This window comes from Chionomys nivalis, chromosome 5, assembly GCF_950005125.1.
Source record: "Chionomys nivalis chromosome 5, mChiNiv1.1, whole genome shotgun sequence".
Lineage (NCBI taxonomy): Eukaryota > Metazoa > Chordata > Mammalia > Rodentia > Cricetidae > Chionomys > Chionomys nivalis.
Window position 1 is genome coordinate 86,066,504 of NC_080090.1, and position 17,600 is coordinate 86,084,103.

Sequence of the window (17,600 nt, forward strand, 5' to 3'; positions counted from 1 at the left end):
TTATCTAAGTTATTTTTTGTCTCAACTGGTTGTAATTAGTTGGTTTTCTTTCTTTTCATTTGTGCAGTTTACTTTTGAGGTCTGAGAAAGAAAGACACAGGTTGTATTCCTGTCCTGGTCAGCCCTGCTGACCTGGAATGTCCTTTGTAAACCAGGCTGCTTTGAACTTGATTGATCCTCCTGGCTTTTTCCCAGGTGCTGGAATTCCAGACATGTGCCACCAGGTCAGGCTAGTTGGTTTTATTTAAAAGGCTGCCTTAAACTATGAATAATATAGCAAATGTATTCTTATAAAATCTATGGTTTATCTTTAGGCATTTGTGGATACAGACTCTTGACCATCTCCTCAGATTTGGTGTATCCTATTGCAGACAGATTTTTTTTTTAAAGATTTATTTTTATTGTATGTGTATGAGTGTTCGCCTGCATATGTGTCTGTGAACCACATGCATGTGGTCCCTTTGAAGCCAGAAGAGGGCTTCTCTGGGACTGGAGTTACAGATGATTGTGAGCCATTGTGTAGGTGGTGCTGTGAACCAGATCCAGGTCCTTTAGAAGAGCAACAAGTGCTCTTTCTTTTGAATGATACTTATTTTTATTTTATGTGCATTGATATTTTGCTTGTATGAATGCCTGTTTGAGGGCTTCACATCCCCTGGAGGTAGAGCTACAGACACTTGTAAACTGCCATATGGGTGCTGGGAATTGAACCTGGGTCCTATGGAAGAACAGACAATGATCTTAACTGCTGAGCTATCTCTCCAGCTCCAGACCTTTTACTTTAATACTTAGTTAAAAAATGAGTTTAGTTAGCCGGACGGTGATGGTGCACGCCTTTAATCCCAGCACTTGGGAGGCAGAGACAGGTGGATCTCTGTGAGTTTGGGGCCAGCCTGGTCTACAAGAGCTAGTTCCAGGACAGCCAGGGCTGTTACACAGAGAAATCCTGTCTTGAAAAACTCTAGCTCATCTGTCTTGATAGAGAGATAGAGGGCAAGGGAGACAAACTCCTGGGCCTGCACCTGTCTGCTTCCTGCATAACAATGAGGAAGTGTTGAAGCCAACTAAAAAGTAGGCTTTCCATTTCTATAATAGAATAGTGTGTTATAAACTTACTGATGCTGCCAAGATCTCAAGACTGTTCCCCTAGAAGATGACAGCTAATTTTTCTGGTACTTATTTTATCCAAACGAATTTGGATAAAATTTGTTTGATTTAGAGAAAACCCTATCCCTGAGACTCATCAGCCTGTTTTGTCTTTCATCTCAGAGATAGGGTAAATTTTTTTGTTTTTCTACACAGGATTTCTCTGTGTAGCCCTGGCTGTCCTGGAACTTTCTCTGTAGACCAGGCTGGCCTCAAACTCAGAGATCCACCTGCCTGTGCCTCCTGAGTACTGGAATTAAAGGGGATTAAAGGCATGCACCACCACCTGATATAGGGTTAATTTAAACTGATCCCATTCCTTAATTTTTTTTTTTTTTGTCTTTTTGCCTGTCCGTCCTATTCTACGGATTGAGTTTAGTCCTCATGCAGGCTAGCCAAGTGCTCTACCACTGAGATATGTATCCCCAGCTGCCTCGGATTTTTTGTTTTTTAAAGAATAAAACTTTTTGGGCTGGAGAGATGGCTCAGAGGTTAAGAGCATTGCCTGCTCTTCCAAAGGTCCGGAGTTCAATTCCCAGCAACCACATGGTGGCTCACAACCATCTGTAATGGGGTCTGGCGCCCTCTTCTGGCCTGCAGACATACACACAGACAGAATATTGTATACATAATAAATAAATAAAATATTTAAAAAAAAAGCATAAAAAAAAAAGAATAAAACTTTTTCTATATAGAAGAATCTTTATTACTCAGGAATATAGGTAGTTGGCTGTAGAACTTTCTTACTTGGAGGCAGCTTAATTATTCTTGTCTTCAGGCTTATGCGCAGGGTGTGTTTGGAGTAGTAGAATTCATGTATTTCCATCACACAGTCCCTAGCTGCCTGTCTCAGTTCTTTTCTGTCACCTGCTGCTAGCTAGCTCATGTTGAAACTGCAGCCTTTCCTTATTCAGCGCTCTGTCTTCTGTCCAATACAGCTAGATTGGAATGGAATTTCATGGATTCTTTTCCATCTGAAGAGTACTGGGTCTTTTTCATTCTACCATTATCTTTATAGCTAAAGCATTAAGGAAGATGGGAGGTAGTATTAGCCTTAAAATGTTTTGATTGATGGTTCTGATGGTATAATCCTATAATTCCAACTATCTGGATGGCTAAAGCTGGAGGATCAAAAGTTCAAAGCTTGCTTGGCCTGCAGAGTGAATTTAAGGCAGGTTGGACAACTGAGATTCTTGTGTGTATAAACTATTCATATATGGCTGGGCGGTGGTGGCGCACGCCTTTAATCCCAGCACTCGGGAGGCAGAGGCAGGTGGATCTCTGTGAGTTTGAGACCAGCCTGGTCTACAAGAGCTAGTTCCAGGACAGGCTCCAAAACCACAGAGAAACCCTGTCTCGAAAAAAACCAAAAAAAAAAAAAAATTCATATATGGTTTTATATATATATATATGGATTAACTACTCTAAGTTATTTGGCACCCCTCCCGTGCACATGTGTTCATGTGTATGTGGAGATCAAAAGTTAAAAATAACTTGTCTTCCTCAGTTCTACTCTACTTTATTATTTAAAACAGGATCTGTTATTTAATCTATAGCTCTCTGATTTAGCTGGACTGGCCAGTGAGTTCCAGAAGGGTCTGTTTGTCACAGCCTACCACATATGACTTTCTTGGGTGCTGGAAATCTGAATGAACTCAGGTCTTTATGCCTGTGTAGTGAGCACTTTACTGACTGATCCATTTCCCATCTCCCAGCTGCTCTACTTTCTTTAATACTCTAGGTAGGTTTGTCCAAAGTATGAGAAATTATATGCACAATGATTTTTCAAGTAGCATTTTTTTTTTTTTTGAAGCGGGGTATTGTGGCTTAGGATGACTTTACTGATTCTGTAGCCAAGGATGAACTTGAACTTGGCTCTCGCTCTCTCTCTCTCTTTTTTTTTTTTGAGGCAGGGTTTCTCTGTAGCTTTGGAGCCTATCCTGAAACTAGCTCTTGTAGACCGGCTGGCCTCGAACTTACATCCGCCTGCCTCTGCCTCCCAAGTGCTGGGACCACCACCGCCTGGCGAACTTGACTCTCATAAGCGCTGATTACAGTGGTGAACCACCACCCAGCTTCCAAGTAGCATTACTTTTAATAGCACAAATTATGAACCACTTGAAATTTATGATAGGAGTCAACAAACTTTCTTATAGGGCCAGAAAACAAATATGTTAGACTTTGCAGGCTGTAAAGTTTGTGTCTTAACCCTTCAGTAATGTAGCCTTAAACAAAATGTAAACTCATAGGCATGGTAATATTCTAGTATAACCATTTACGGCAGGGGTAGGGGTTAGCTGAGCTCCAGAGCACGCTCTTGCCTTGGATGTGCAGGACTCAGGATTAGATCACCAGAGCTGCCAAAATAAAGGGAAGATAGGGGGGGAAAGCAACCTTTTTATAAATTCAGAACAGTGTTTGCCATTCCTTGGTTTAAATAAATAATAAACTGATACCTAAGAATGGTACATTATGTGTTCCATTAAATTAGTAAGGGGACAGAGAAGATAGTTTAGCTGTAGAGTACTTGTCTAGTTTGTGTGGGGTTCTAAGATCAATTTCAAACAGCATACAAAAATGAGTAATGAAGCCGGGCGGTGGTGGTGCATGCTTTTAATCCCAGCACTCTGGAGGCAGAGGCAGGCGGATCTCTGTGAGTTTGAGACCAGCCTGGTCTACAAGAGCTAGTTCCAGGACAGGCTCCAAAACCACAGAGAAACCCTGTCTCGAAAAACCAAAAAAAAAAAAAAAAAAAGAGTAATGAATACTGTCAAAACAGGATAGTTTAATAATTTATTTCATTTTATGGGTATTGGTGTTCTGCCTGCATATATGTGTGTGTGAGGGTGTCAGATCCCCTTGGAACTGGAGTTACAGACAGTTGTAAACTGCCATCTTTTTTTAATGATTTGTTTTATTTTATGGGAAAACAGGACATTTTAAATAAAAGATACAGGATACAAAAATGTATGAATAGAGGCAAATAATACAGAAAATGTATAACATAAAGTTAATTCAGATAGTGTGATTGTAATAGGATGGCAGAGCAGTAAATGGATATATTGTCTTTTTTCAGTGTTTCAGTTTTTGTTTTAATTTGTAATATCTGAAAAAAACAAAGACACTTAATTGGCTAAAGACCTGACAACAAACTCCATAGTTAGTGAAATGGTGGTTGTACACAACATATGCTGTTTATCAACTTACTGATTTTCTATTCTTTTTTTTTTTTTTTTTTTTAATAGCTGTGGCTTTGGAGCTTGTCCTGGAACTAGCTCTTGTAGACAGGCTGGCCTCGAACTCACGGAGACCTGCCTGTTTCTGCCTCCCAAGTGCTGGGATTAAAGGCATGCTCCACCACTGCCTAGCAATTTACTGATTTTCGTTGTCATCATCTTGACTATTTGAGAAAATACTAGTCTGGGTCCAGTTTTCAGGGTCAGTTGGTCGGCCGGTAGGTCTCTTTTGTTTTGTTTTTTTTCTAAGAGATGGGAGTCTCTATATGTGGTCCTGGCTATATTGGAACTTGTAGACCAGACTGGCCTCAAACTAAAGATCCTCTTGCCTATGTCCCCCAAGTGTGGGATTGAAAGTATACAACCAGCGCCCTTCTCCACAACCTTTCAGGTTGTTTTATAGATACCTAGGAGTGGAATTGGTGTGTTATTTGATAAATCTGTTTATTCATTTATTTTTTATTCTTTTGTCTTTTTTTATTTTTTCATTTATTTTTTTAATTAAAAATTTTATTTTTGAGTGTTTGTTGTTGGTTGTTTTTGTTTTTTTCTTTTCCCCCCGATACAGGATTTTTCTGTAGCTTTGGACGCCTGTCCTGAAACTCGCTTTGTAAACCAGCTGGCTTTGAACTCACAGAGATCCATCTGCCTTTGCCTCAATGCGTGCTGGGGTTAAAAGAATGCGCCACCACTGCCCGACAGTGTTTGAGTGTTTTGCCTGCTTGTATGCCTGTGCCTCACAGGTGTGTGTGGTGCTAACCAAGGCCAGAAAAGAATGTCAGATATCTTGGAACTCGAGCTACAGTTGTGAGGCCTGAGTGCCGGGCTTTGCTATAAGAATAGCCAGTGCTCTTAACTGATGAGCTATCTTTCCAAGGATTGCCAATTTTTTTTTCCTCCGTAGCAGTTACACCATTTTATTTCCATCAGATTCTAGTTTTCCTGTTTCATTACCAACAGCGACTTTCCTTAAAAAGGTATCCTTATTGTCATCCTTGTAGGGAAGAATAGATTTCCCACTGTAAGTGATTTACCAGAAAGGCAGCAAGTGTCTCCTAGAGTTGTTTTTTTTTTCTTCCAGAAACCGATGTAGTTGAAATATAAATAGCAGCTTTGTGCTGGCTTTGTGCAGGAGGATCTAGAGTTCAAGATCATCTTTTATTACATAGGTTCGAGATCTGTCAGGTACATCAAAATTCTGTCTTAATGTTTTATGTTTACAGCAGGTACGACCAAAACAGCCACTTCTGAAGATTTTGCAGGCTGCAGGTGCTCAAGGGGAAGTATTCACTATGAAAGAGGTAAGCTATCAAAGACAGTTCCAATTTTAAGAACAGTTGAGTAGAGGCCATCATATGCACAGTTCTGAAATCTGGGCTAAGGAAGGAAGTTGTGTTACTGAAGGAGAGCATTTGCCTTATTAATTTCCTGTTTCCCTTAGAGTTAGTTCCTTTTGATGTATATATGTATGTGGTCAACTGCAAATTCATTGACCTGGGAGTTATAATACAAAATGTGTGGGTGAAAAAAAGTCACAGATTTGTTGCCAGGCAAGAATTTGATGCAGTAACTTTGTCATTGTACATTTGTCAGATATTTTCTGAGCATTGAGTCATTTTGAACGTTTAGGAATTTAAATAACTTACTTAGTATCTTGAAGTTCTTTTTTTAAACTACCAAAGTACATTGAATTCTTTAAGTGGAAAATAGTATAAAATGTTAATGTACTCGAACAATTGCAGTTATTATGGTAGACCCTTCACCTTTTCTTAGCAGAAAACAAAATTATGGAACTCTTTTAGTTTTTCCTTAGAAGTGCCATATCTATTAGTACTATTGCCAAGACTGCAAATGTTTTTTACTTGCTTGTGATATTTAACAAGAACTGAATTATTGAGTAAAAATTTTGGATTTTTTTTTTTTAACATACCTTTAAAAACTTTTCAGGGTCAAGTGGGAGGGTAGACGGGAAATAAAAAATGGAAGCACTAAAAAATATTTCAGTAGATATCTCTCTCCCCCCCATCTCTTCCCTTTCCCCTTTCATTCCCTCCCTTTCTGTTTGTCATAAAATTTATCCAGGTTTATTGGCAAACAGTGTATCAACTTAGATTATATAATAAAAGTTCTATGTTATGCTTCATCTACATGTAAAAAGGGTACTTTTCAAGTTTAGAATCTTTTGAGCTTTTGAAATTTGTAAAGAAAAAGCTAGATAGACTACATTTTTATTTGTTAAAGACCTAAATTTTGTTTTGTTTTTTTTCAAGACAGGGTCTCTTTGCGTAGTCCTGGTTGTCCTGGAACTCACTTTGTAGGCCAGGCTGGTCTCAAAGTCTCAGAGAACCACCTGCCTCTGTCTTCCCAGTGCTGGGATTAAAGGGGTATGCCACCACCACCCAGCTCTGATTTTTATGTTGGGACTGATGGTTCATTAAACATTGGACCTTTGCCAATAGAACACTACCTTGCCACATTTTTTTTTCACTGTCAGATCAGTATTTTTTGGTGTAAAAATCTGGCTCTGTTGATGGATGAGAATATGAACCTAGTAGTAGGAAGCATCTATCCTGATTGGGGATTGCTTATATGCCATCAGCATTCAAACACTGGCAGTCTTGTATTGTCTTTCTCTTTCAGCAAAATATCTGAGTCACTCATGGGTAATTATGGTTTTGGTAGTAGCCAGGTGGATCATTTCATGGTGTTTTATTCTCATGTAGGTAATGCACTTTCTAGGCCAGTATATAATGGTGAAGCAACTCTATGATCAACAGCAGCAACATATGGTATATTGTGGTGGAGATCTTTTAGGAGATCTGCTTGGACGTCAGAGCTTTTCTGTGAAAGATCCAAGGTAAAAAGGGCAAGGGTTTATTATATATCTTTGAGTGCTTTTACCTGCTCACTCTCTAGCTGTATACCTTTTTTGTTTTAGTATTTTAGGGAATGAATGTGTTAAATAGCCAGTGAGATACATTACAAAGTTCAGTAGTGAGAAGTGTGGGCAGTCTGATTTGATGGTACATACAGTACAGTCTTCATACATGGTAAAATAACATGGCAGTAAGAGCTATGGAAGAGAAGTACATGAAACGGAAAATGGAGTGTCAGAGGTGCCTTTAAGAAGCAAAGTTTGTGCTGAGCTGGAGCAGTTTCTAGAGGGACTGATTGGAAGGAGAGCTTCTGACTGAATATCTTGTATATAGGTTGAATAGGAGGGAGCCAGCACTAGGTTAGAAGTCTGTGAGGTGTTAGAGAGAAAGGAAGAAGTATGAGCTGATAGAAAAATACAGAACTACAGGGAAGTTTGAGGTTCATGGTGAGTTCAGTAAGAATCGAGTAGAGTAAATTTGACCTATATGGTGTTCTTTGCTTACTTGGTGGTGTGTAGGGTCAATTGGCTTAACGGAGAAGCTAGTGTTCTTAAAACATTTTTTTTTTAATTTAAAGTTTTAGTTCATTTGTGTGAGTGTTTTGCCTGCATGTGTATGTCTGTGTCCCATGTTTATGTTTGCGGAAGAGGGTGTCAGATCCCCTGGAATTGACGCTACAGATGGATGTGAGCCACCATGTGAGTGCTGACAATTGAATTGTTTCTCTGTACGAGCAGTCAGTGCTCTTCAGCTGAGCCGTCTGTCTGTCCCACTCTCACCCTCTTTAATAGTGAGTGCTTCTTCTGAAGCTTCCTTTCACACTCCCATTTCTCAATCACTGATGTAAAACTTGACATCTAGAAGGAGAGAATGATTTTCAAAGGTAGTCTCCCAATTGGGTTACTAATAGTTAATAAAATTTGATCAAATTTTACTGGGGACAAAATAGCAGGGACTGGACGTTCATTTCTTTTTGGTTTTTTTAAACAGGGTCTCACATTAGCCTAAGGTAGGCTCAAAATCAGTATGCTGCTAAGAATTAGCTACTGTTGTCTGGGGCCCAGCATCCAGCAGCACAGGCCTTTGAAAGGAATCCATGGAGTCGGCATAGGCTAAGGCTTTTCTGTCTGAGGGGGTTTAGGGAAAAAGACTCACACACTCTTGATGGCTTCCTTCTTTATTCTATTCTCTCTCTGTTCTTTCTACTGTATACTTTTTTCTACAGTTTATATATCCCAACAAAGTTTTTTCGGGCAGTATAGGAATTACAGTGTGGTTATTCTGGTTTTCAAGTAAATGATTACAGTGACTACAAAAACAGTAAAAAAAAAAAAAACCCAGCGTGTTTCCCATATTCCTTACATGGTTAAACATTTTGCGTATTATAGGTTAAAAACAAATTATCCCAATAACTCACGTACATTCATACCCAAACAACTTGTTATAGATTAACTGTGTAAGCAAGCAAGGTATTCTTCTCAGTGAGGTATTTTACTGGCAGGCTGCATTTTGCAGTTATGAAGAAAGGACCAATTACTTTATTACTGATCTAAAAAGGTAATCTTACAAGGAATCTTTTTTTTTTTTTTTTTTTTTTGGTTTTTCGAGACAGGGTTTCTCTGTTGCTTTGGAGCCTGTCCTGGAACTAGCTCTGTAGACCAAGCTGGTCTCGAACTCACAGAGATCCGCCTGCCTCTGCTTCCCGAGTGCTGGGGTTAAAGGCGTGCGCCACCATCGCCTGGCCTTACAAGGAATCACAAACCTAAACTTTAATATATGAAAAAGCATCAGTTAGCTCTACTTTAAATCTTTAGGGTGCATACCCATTCATCAATAGAGAGATTGAGGGCAGAAATGGGTATAAGGAATTATTCATCACCTTTGATCATCAGCCAAACCAAGCAAGGAAAGTACATCAGCTATTAATAGTTGGGCTGCTTTGTTCTTGTTCCTGACCTTGAAGAGTTCTGCATTCAGCTCTATGCCTTTCTAAAACTTTAGATTGTCTTCTTGGGTTTTTCAGCTCAAAGTTATTTAACAAAAAGATCTTAGTTAGCTTAGTTATTTTCAAAACTTTGTTTCAGTTGTGATATACTCCGAGACCTGTGAACGCATCTCACAACTTTAAAGAATTTAAACTAGCTGGGCTACTGGAACTCAATTGTTTTGTTTTTTCTTTTCATTTGTTTGTTTGTTTTTGTTTTTTGAGGCAGGGTATCTCTGTAGCTTTGGAGCCTGTTCTGGAACTAGCTCTTGTAGACTAGGCTGGCCTTGAACTCACAGAGATCCACCTGCCTCTGCCTCCCAAGTGCTGGGATTAAAGGCATGCCCAACCACTGCCTGGTGGGACTCAATTGTTAATCATTAATTTGGGCTACGATCTATGCAGCTCCTTAGGTGAAACTCACAGGCCCTGATTATGTAGCATTTCCTTGTATTTATTTTTGTTTGTCAAAACTCTGTATAAGCTAGAATTATTATTGTCAATTAGATAGTACATCTTGGAAGAATTATCTTGACAATTCACAGATAAAAATGCCCAGTAGAGGGGGCTGGAGAGATGGCTCAGCGGTTAAGAGCACTGATTGTTCTTCCAGAAGTCCTGAGTTCAATTCCCAGCAACCACCTGGTGGCTCACACCATCTATAATGAAATCTGGTGCCCTCTTCTGGCCTGCAGGCATACACGCAGACAGAACACTGTTAACACAATAAATAAATTAATTAAAAAAAACTTTTAAAAAATGCCCAATAGAATGAGATGTTTCCAAAAGATTAAACACACACTGTGTTACCTGGTGTCTAGCAAATAACCTTGAACTTGATCTTTCAGCCTGAAGAACCTCCCAAATACTGAGGTTTGATGCACGCACTACTATGTGAGGCTCCTCTTTTTGTTTGTTTTTTGTTGTCGCTTTTTTTTTTTTTTTAAAGATTTATTTATTATGTACACAGCGTTCAGCCTTCATGTATGCCCAAAAGCCAGAAGAGGGCGCCAGATCTCATTACAGATGGTTGTGAGCCACCATGTGGTTGCTGGGAATTGAACTCAGGACCTTTGGAAGAGCAGTCAGTGCTCTTAACCTCTGAGCCATCTCTCCAGCCCTGTTGTCGCTTTTTTGAGATAAAGTTTCTCCGTGTATCCTTGGCTGCCCTGGAACTCACTCTGTAGACCAGGCTGGTCTTGAACTCAGAGAGGCCTGCCTGTCTCTGCCTCCCCAGTGCTGGGATTAAAGGCTTGAGCCACCACTGCCCGGCGCCTGGTTCCTTCTTAATATATAAATTATTATTAAAACATTGTGGGAAAAGGATTGTGCCTGTTTACCTAAGAGAAAGTAGGAAGGTAACATATCACAGGTATATTTAATGTATACTAAAAAAACCCACAAATATTTATATGTTGTTTCTTTTACAGCCCACTCTATGATATGTTGAGAAAGAATCTTGTCACATCAGCCTCCGTTAACACAGGTATGTTGTATGTTTCTTCAGTCTGTATTGAAGCTTTGAGTTTAAGGAAGCAAATGGCGGGAACAAGGGTTAAGATGAAAATGGAGTGCTGTCTGTCATGACTGGGAGGGATGTATGTATAACTCATGTAGAATGGTTTTACTGTTGAGTTCTCACTGATACCTTCCATCATACTGAAGCTAGGAGAGATGCCAACATTGTAGACGTAGTTTTTTCCTCTATGCGTCACAGGGGATTGAGCCTAGAGGGCTTGTGTTTATATGCTCTAACCCTGACCTACATGTCTAGCTTCCTGTTTACTGTTTTGAGACAGTTTCTCTTTGAATTTGTGGATTCCCCTGCCTCTGTCTTCCAGTAGCTGTATTTCCTGATCTGTGGAAGCAGGCCTAGCTTAGTTTAGTAATTATAAACAAGTGTTATATATTTGTTTCATCTTTATATACTTGGAAAAAAAACTCTCAGATAAGGATTTTTTTCTTTTCAAACATAATCACGTCATTACTGTACTCAATGTACAGTAATAATAAAATTAATAAATATTTCCTCATCCTATTAAATAAGCTAGTTTTATAGTGTTTCCTCAGTCATCTTAAAAATACCTTTTATTTTTGGTTTGTTCAGGTGAGGAACCAAAGTCCATATATTGGACTGAGAATAATTGCAAGAAACAAAAAACTAACTTGCCTTTTTTGTGTATATGGGTGTGTGTGAGAGAGATTTGGTTTGACTAAATTGATAACCTTTTTGAATTCACATAATTGTACATATTTGTGGGTTCCATGTATTTTGTTACATACAGAATGTTCAGTGATCAATTTGGGAGAAGTAACATGTCTACCATCTCAAGTTTAGCTTTTTGTGTGTGTTGGAGGCATTAAAAAATCTCCACCTCTAGCTATTAAAATATTTAGTAAATTACTGTATCCACTGTATTGTGGTGTGGAATATTCCTTTTGGTTTTCATCATATTTGTTGACAATTCGGGTAATTTGTCTGTAGGATTGCCTGTGTTCTAGAACTGGTGGATTGTATCCTTGTGGCTGTGTTTCTTTACCCTTGCTGTTTTAGAATAATGTTTGTATAGATTCAGGTTTAAATTTCTTTGCTGTCAGATCTTCGTTGACGGTGCTTTGGACTTCTTTTTTCCCCTTTATACATCTCACATTAGTTACATAAGCCTGTCCCTCTTTCACATATGATTCTGTGGACTCTTGTTAGTATAATAAAGGTTCTCCCAAGAAATTTCCACCTTCATGATGTAGTAATTTGTTTATGTAACATACATTTCTTTACTTATTTATGAGACAGAAGTTATACTTTGTAGTTCAGGTTGGCCTGGAACTTACTGTGTACCCCAGGCTAGCCTCAAACTTGGAAATAAGTGCCTATCCTGATCTCATAAATGTTGCGATCCCAGACTTGAGCCACTACATTTGGCTCAATAAATTGTTCCCTCCAAGCCAATTTGACTCTTTCCAGACCTTTTAAATACTGCCTTTGAATGTATTAGTATGAGGAGAAAACTGGCTTTTTGGAGTCTGGTTTCCAAAGTGGTCAGGTAGAGATGATACTGATGTGTGTGACACTCTTTGTCACTCTGGATAGTGAAACTGTCTCCTCTTCAGTTTGTCTGTTAGATTTTTTTTTTTAGATTTATTTATTTATTACGGATACAGTGTTCTGCCTGCATATATGCCTGCATGCCAGAAGAGGGCACCAGATCTCATTACAGATGGTTGTGAGCCACCATGTGGTTGCTGGGAATAGGACCTCTGGAAGAGCAGCCAGTGCTCTTAACCTTTGAGCCATCTTTCCAGTTGGCCTCAGTTAGATTTGAGGAACACCGTCCATCTTATACTATCTCGCTAGAGTTTGCTGATGTTCATGGAAGAAAATAGACTGCAAAGAATCTTCCTAAATCTCTCTTCATGTCAGTGAAAGACATTGAGGGGGTGCTTCAAACGAGAGGCAGCTTTCTTGAAATGTAGTCATTTGTGAACTAGAACTTGCTTTGAAGTCACTGATGGTTTGAGATACATGAAGGGTTTTATGACTTTGTATGTTCAGTTAAATTTGATTTTTGATCCTTCCTCTGAATATTTAGAGTGAGCGTATTCTTACTTTACTCCCCCACCCCTTATTTTCTTTCTCGTACCGTTTCTGCATATATCTTTCTCTATAGTGTGTTATAAAGATAAAGAACATTTAACAATTCAGTTCATCTTTACAGCCACCCTGTGAAGAGGTCCTAGAGGTAAAGACATAGAAAGTTTTTGTTATTTTCAAATCCTGTCAGTGATTTGCCTGGTACCAGACTCATGGCCACTGGCCAGTCCTTGCACTCTCCATTATGCCACATACCAGTGCATCCTTAACCCTTCTTAACTCTAACGGAATTTGCTGCACTCTCCCGGTTTTTTGGATCCACATTTTCCCTCTTAATATTAAGTTGTTGAAATTTTTTTATTTAACTTGTCATTCTGAAGAAATTTTTTACTTTTTTTAAAGTCATAGAATCCTGATAATGTGAACACCTGTAACATAACCCCATTGCTTAGGAGGCAGAGATGGAGAATCTAAAGTTCCAGCCTAGTGTTGGCTACATAGCTACCCAGTCTCAGGGAAAAGGAAAAAGTATTAAAGTATTTAGCATGCTCTTTACCCAGATTTCCTCACTGGTAATATGTAACATAGTCATAACTTACTGATGCCCTAGAAAATTACTATAAGGAACTATTTCAAGCATTAAAAAAATGTATTTTTACACATTTTTTATGTATGTATGTAGGGTTTCATAGAGAATTTTGCAAGAAGTTTGGATTGTCTGACTTGCCTTTATAATTAGTACTTATGGTTGGATGTCTCTGTTGACGCGAAAAAACAAATGCAAAAAGTGCTTTCCTTATAACTTCTGCACCATTGCAAGTGGTTTAGACCTTGTTTATTCATTTATTTATTTTTGCCCCCCCCCCCCCCCCGCCACCTGAAGATAGGGTTTCCCTAACAGCCGTGACTGTCCTGAACTCACTCTGTAGCAAGGCTGGCCTCCCTGAGTGCTGGATTGACCTTTATCTGTTTTGATTGTTGAAGAAAATGGTCATTATTTAAAATGAAGATAATTCTCTCTAAATAATTTCTCCAACTTTCCCCAGATACACTAATAAAATGAAATAGATATAACAAGCTTAGTTTGAAATTTCTTTCTACATTGTTTTAGATAATTTCTTTTTGCTTTTAAGTAGTTTGGCCTAAAGTAAGACTTTTTAGTAATACAAGTGACCACAGGTAGCTTTTTTTTCTTTTAGAGAGCAACTTCACCTGTGTTGCATTAGTTTGATCTTGCTTTGAAGATGACTTTGGCCAGAAACAGTTCGATTGTCAGCACTTACATGCTGTCTCTGAACTTGTCCTCACTTAGCTATAGAAATGTTACAATTTTGAAAAATGTTTGTTTTGTAAAAATCGGCTGAGTTGTCAGAGTAGTTAAGAGTCTGGATCTGAGTTCTCAGCAGTCAGGCGGATGTTGCTGCTGCTTTCCGTGAACTCATCTTTCTGGCTCTGCTAGTGGCTGCTGACTCCCGTTCTCAGCAGTCACAGTTGAATGTGTCTCAGTTACACAGAGCTTATAGTAATTGTGTCAGCATCTCAGTAGCTTGTTCTTTTCTGTAGTCATGTCTTGTAGTCATGTCAGGTTGTGTTTTACTTGAGACTTTTGTAAGTCCTTGGGGTGTATTTCCCTCTTCAGCTAATGTGAGATGGCTCAGTGGTTAAAGGACTTGTGCAAGCCTGCTGACACGAACTCCCAAAGTTGTCTTCTGATCCTCACAATGCAAGTGTGACACGTGTGCCCATTATACAATGGCAGTAGATAAGAAAACTCTAGAGACAAAGGGTTTCTCTCAACTGTGTTCCCCCCCCCCCCCCTTCTCTCTACTTCTGGTGATTGTTCAGAGAGAAACATTTACTTCCAGTCTGTACTCAGGGATTGGAAGTCAGATCATGAAATCACCATTTGCATTTAAGAATTCAGGTTCAAGGATAGCTTGAAGATGGAACTGTTTTCTGAAACAAGTCTGGCAAATTTCTGGTCTTCAGATCTTGTAGTACATCCCTTAAAAATACAAACTCAAACAGTAACCTTTGTTGATAAGGTAGGCACTTTGTTGCTACAGGAATAGATGAACACTGCATTGTTGTTCTGCTTGAGGTCACTTTTTGCATAAGAATCTGAACACATGCCATGGAAGAGCATCTTTGGCTACTTTTGCTTCCCCCAGATTGTTCTGGTGTATCTTTTACCATGGCCTGTCTTGTTTTTTGTCATTTTTAGCAGTTTTGGGTTTTTTTTCCCCATTTTGGGACTGAGAGTCTTTTCCAGACAGAAGTCCATCTATAGAGAAGAAGCCTCCTCAGGGCTGTCTGCTGAGGTTTTGTGGAAAGAATGGTTATTACCAGGGAAGGTTTTCTTTTGTTTTACTTGCTATCCAGATGCTGCTCAGACTCTCGCTCTCGCACAGGATCACAGTATGGATATTCCAAGTCAAGACCGACTGAAGGTAAAATCACCATGTGGTGACTTCTTTTCTTGTACAGAGTGGCCCCTTCTCTGTACCTGTGGATCTTGGGCTCCCAAGGCCTTTTCGTGAATGTGGTAAGAATTTAGTAAGAAAAGTCCTTGGGAGTTCACAGACCAGGGACAGAGTGAACCTTCTCTGTTCTGCCCTTAACAGAGTTCCAGTCTCTGAATGTGTCTTGGGATGTAGCACTTCTGATTTTCACTTCTTCCAGTTGCTCTTTTTCTTTCTGTCTTTCTCTAGCTCTCTGTTTCTTTCTCTCTCTCTTGTGTGTGTGTGTGTGTTTGCGCGCATGTGTGTGTGCGTGCATGCATGTGTTTAAGATGGTACATATTGGGTTTTTGAGGAATTGCTGTATTAGACTGTAGCAGGCTTGTTGCAGTTCAGTTCATGTCATACCATTTCCTAGTTTCCTCAAACCTGGGGAAACTTTAAGATCATTGTGGAATATGGTGAGGATGTCACGTGCTTTCTGAATTATGCCTAAAATGAAGTAGGCTGTGCAGACAACCTGTTTTTAAAGAGTGTATTTTGTCCTTTGTACAGAGGTTATTCCTTCCCCAAGATCCTGCTAGCTCTTCTCGTGGTGTTGAGAGGTGTTGTGTTGCTTTACTTGACAACTCTTGTCAGCTGCAGAGCTCTCTTTCTTGTGCATAACCCATTGTGTTGCACACTAACTGGTGAGCCAGAATGGAACTGCTACATCCCCTGGTCTTAGTCATTTTTGCTGTACTGATAGACACCCTTCCCTTTCAGCACAGTGCATCAGAATGCTCCAATTCCAGAAAAAGAACTGCAGAAGATGATACTCATACACTGCCTACCTCACAATGTAAAAGCAGAGATTCTAAAGGAGGTAAACTTTGTTTTAAGACTCTCCTTCTCTCTCCTTCATTGGAACTTCTAGAAATGGCATCTGCTGCTTTCGTGCGCAGCCTACGTTCAGGTCCTGAGACGGGGAAGGTGTGTCTCCGTGAAGAAATGAACGGTCCAACTAGCAAATAAGTTTCACGCAAGTGAATAACTACAGCCCTGTCTCTTTATACATAAAAAATAAGAATCAAGGGCTGGGGAGATTGCTCAGTGGTTAAGAGCACTGTGCTCTTCCAGAGGACCCGAGTTCCATTCCCAGCACCCACATGGCAGCTTACAACTGTCTGTAATTCCTGTTCCAGGGGATCCAACACCTCACACAGACATTCATGCAGACAAAAACACCAATGTACATAAAATACAAATAAATAAATTAAAAAAAATATTTCCTTAAAAAGAAAACCAACAAGAATCAAGCATGTTTTTCCATACTAACAAACAAGTTTTTCCCATCCTCCAACATTAACCTCTGGCAAAAACAAATGTCAAATGTTTTCTCCCAACTTCTACATCAATAACATCTTTATTTTGTTTTCTTTTTTTTAAAAAATTATTTATTTTATTATGTATACAATGTTCTGTCTGCATGTATGCCTGCCTGCCAGAAGAGGGCACCAGGTCTCATAGATGGTTGTGAGCCACTATGTGGTTGCTGGGAATTGAACTCAGGACCTCTGGAAGAGCAGCCAGTGCTCTTAACCTCTGAGCCATCTCTCCAGCCCTATTTTGTTTTCTTGAGACAGGGTTTCTCTGTAGCTTTGGAGCGTGTTCTGGAACTAGTGCTTGAGACCAGGTTGGCCTCGAACTCACGGAGATCTGCCTTTCTTTGCCTTCAGAACATCTTTAAACCAGACAGGTACATATTTTCAAGAACAACAATCCCATTCAAAGCATATTTACAGAAATAGGGATGATCTGCCTCTGATCTTGTCAGCACTGAATCAGCTCCAGGGGTCTGAAGTGACCGTGGGCATCTCCAGACAAGAAACCTGAGAAGCATCAGCTCCCAAAGAATTTTAGGGAAAATATTTGAGAAAAAAATGGGGTTTCCTGGAATGATTACATCCGTCCCATGAATGACTGAAAAATGACACTAAGACAGCCAATAGAGCCAGGCAGTGGTGACACACGCCTTTAATCTCAGCACTCAGGAGGCAGAGGCAGGCAGATGTCTGTGAGTTTGAGGCGAGCCTAGTCTACAGAGTGAGTTCCAGGACTGGCTCCATAGCTACTAAGAAACCCTGTCTTGGAAAAAAAAAAAACAAAAAAAAACAAAAACAGGAACCAAACAAAAAAGACAGCCAAGAGAATCATCAGTTATGAGAGAAGAGCTGTGCAGTCTCAGCAGTATTCTGCGCTGTCCTGAAGTCTTTTCACTGGTCCTTGCCAAGTGAGACTGTACCCGTGGGCTTTTGCCTCTTCTGG

General features: G+C 39.6%; 1 protein-coding gene across 6 annotated transcripts in view; it reads left to right on the forward strand.

Moving 5' to 3' along the window:
• Mdm4 (MDM4 regulator of p53) overlaps nucleotides 1-17,600 on the forward strand; it is a 45,081-nt gene that overhangs the window by 5,947 nt on the left and 21,534 nt on the right. For 2 of the 6 annotated variants that reach the window (XM_057769194.1, XM_057769196.1), the window contains exons 3-7: nucleotides 5,606-5,683; nucleotides 7,106-7,239; nucleotides 10,673-10,728; nucleotides 15,217-15,284; nucleotides 16,059-16,158. In XM_057769194.1, the coding sequence (XP_057625177.1) occupies nucleotides 5,606-5,683; nucleotides 7,106-7,239; nucleotides 10,673-10,728; nucleotides 15,217-15,284; nucleotides 16,059-16,158 (436 nt within the window). Of the gene's footprint in view, nucleotides 1-5,605; nucleotides 5,684-7,105; nucleotides 7,240-10,672; nucleotides 10,729-15,216; nucleotides 16,159-17,600 lie in introns of those variants that run through there. The other 4 variants (XM_057769195.1, XM_057769197.1, XM_057769199.1 and 1 more) reach the window with 3 other exon arrangements.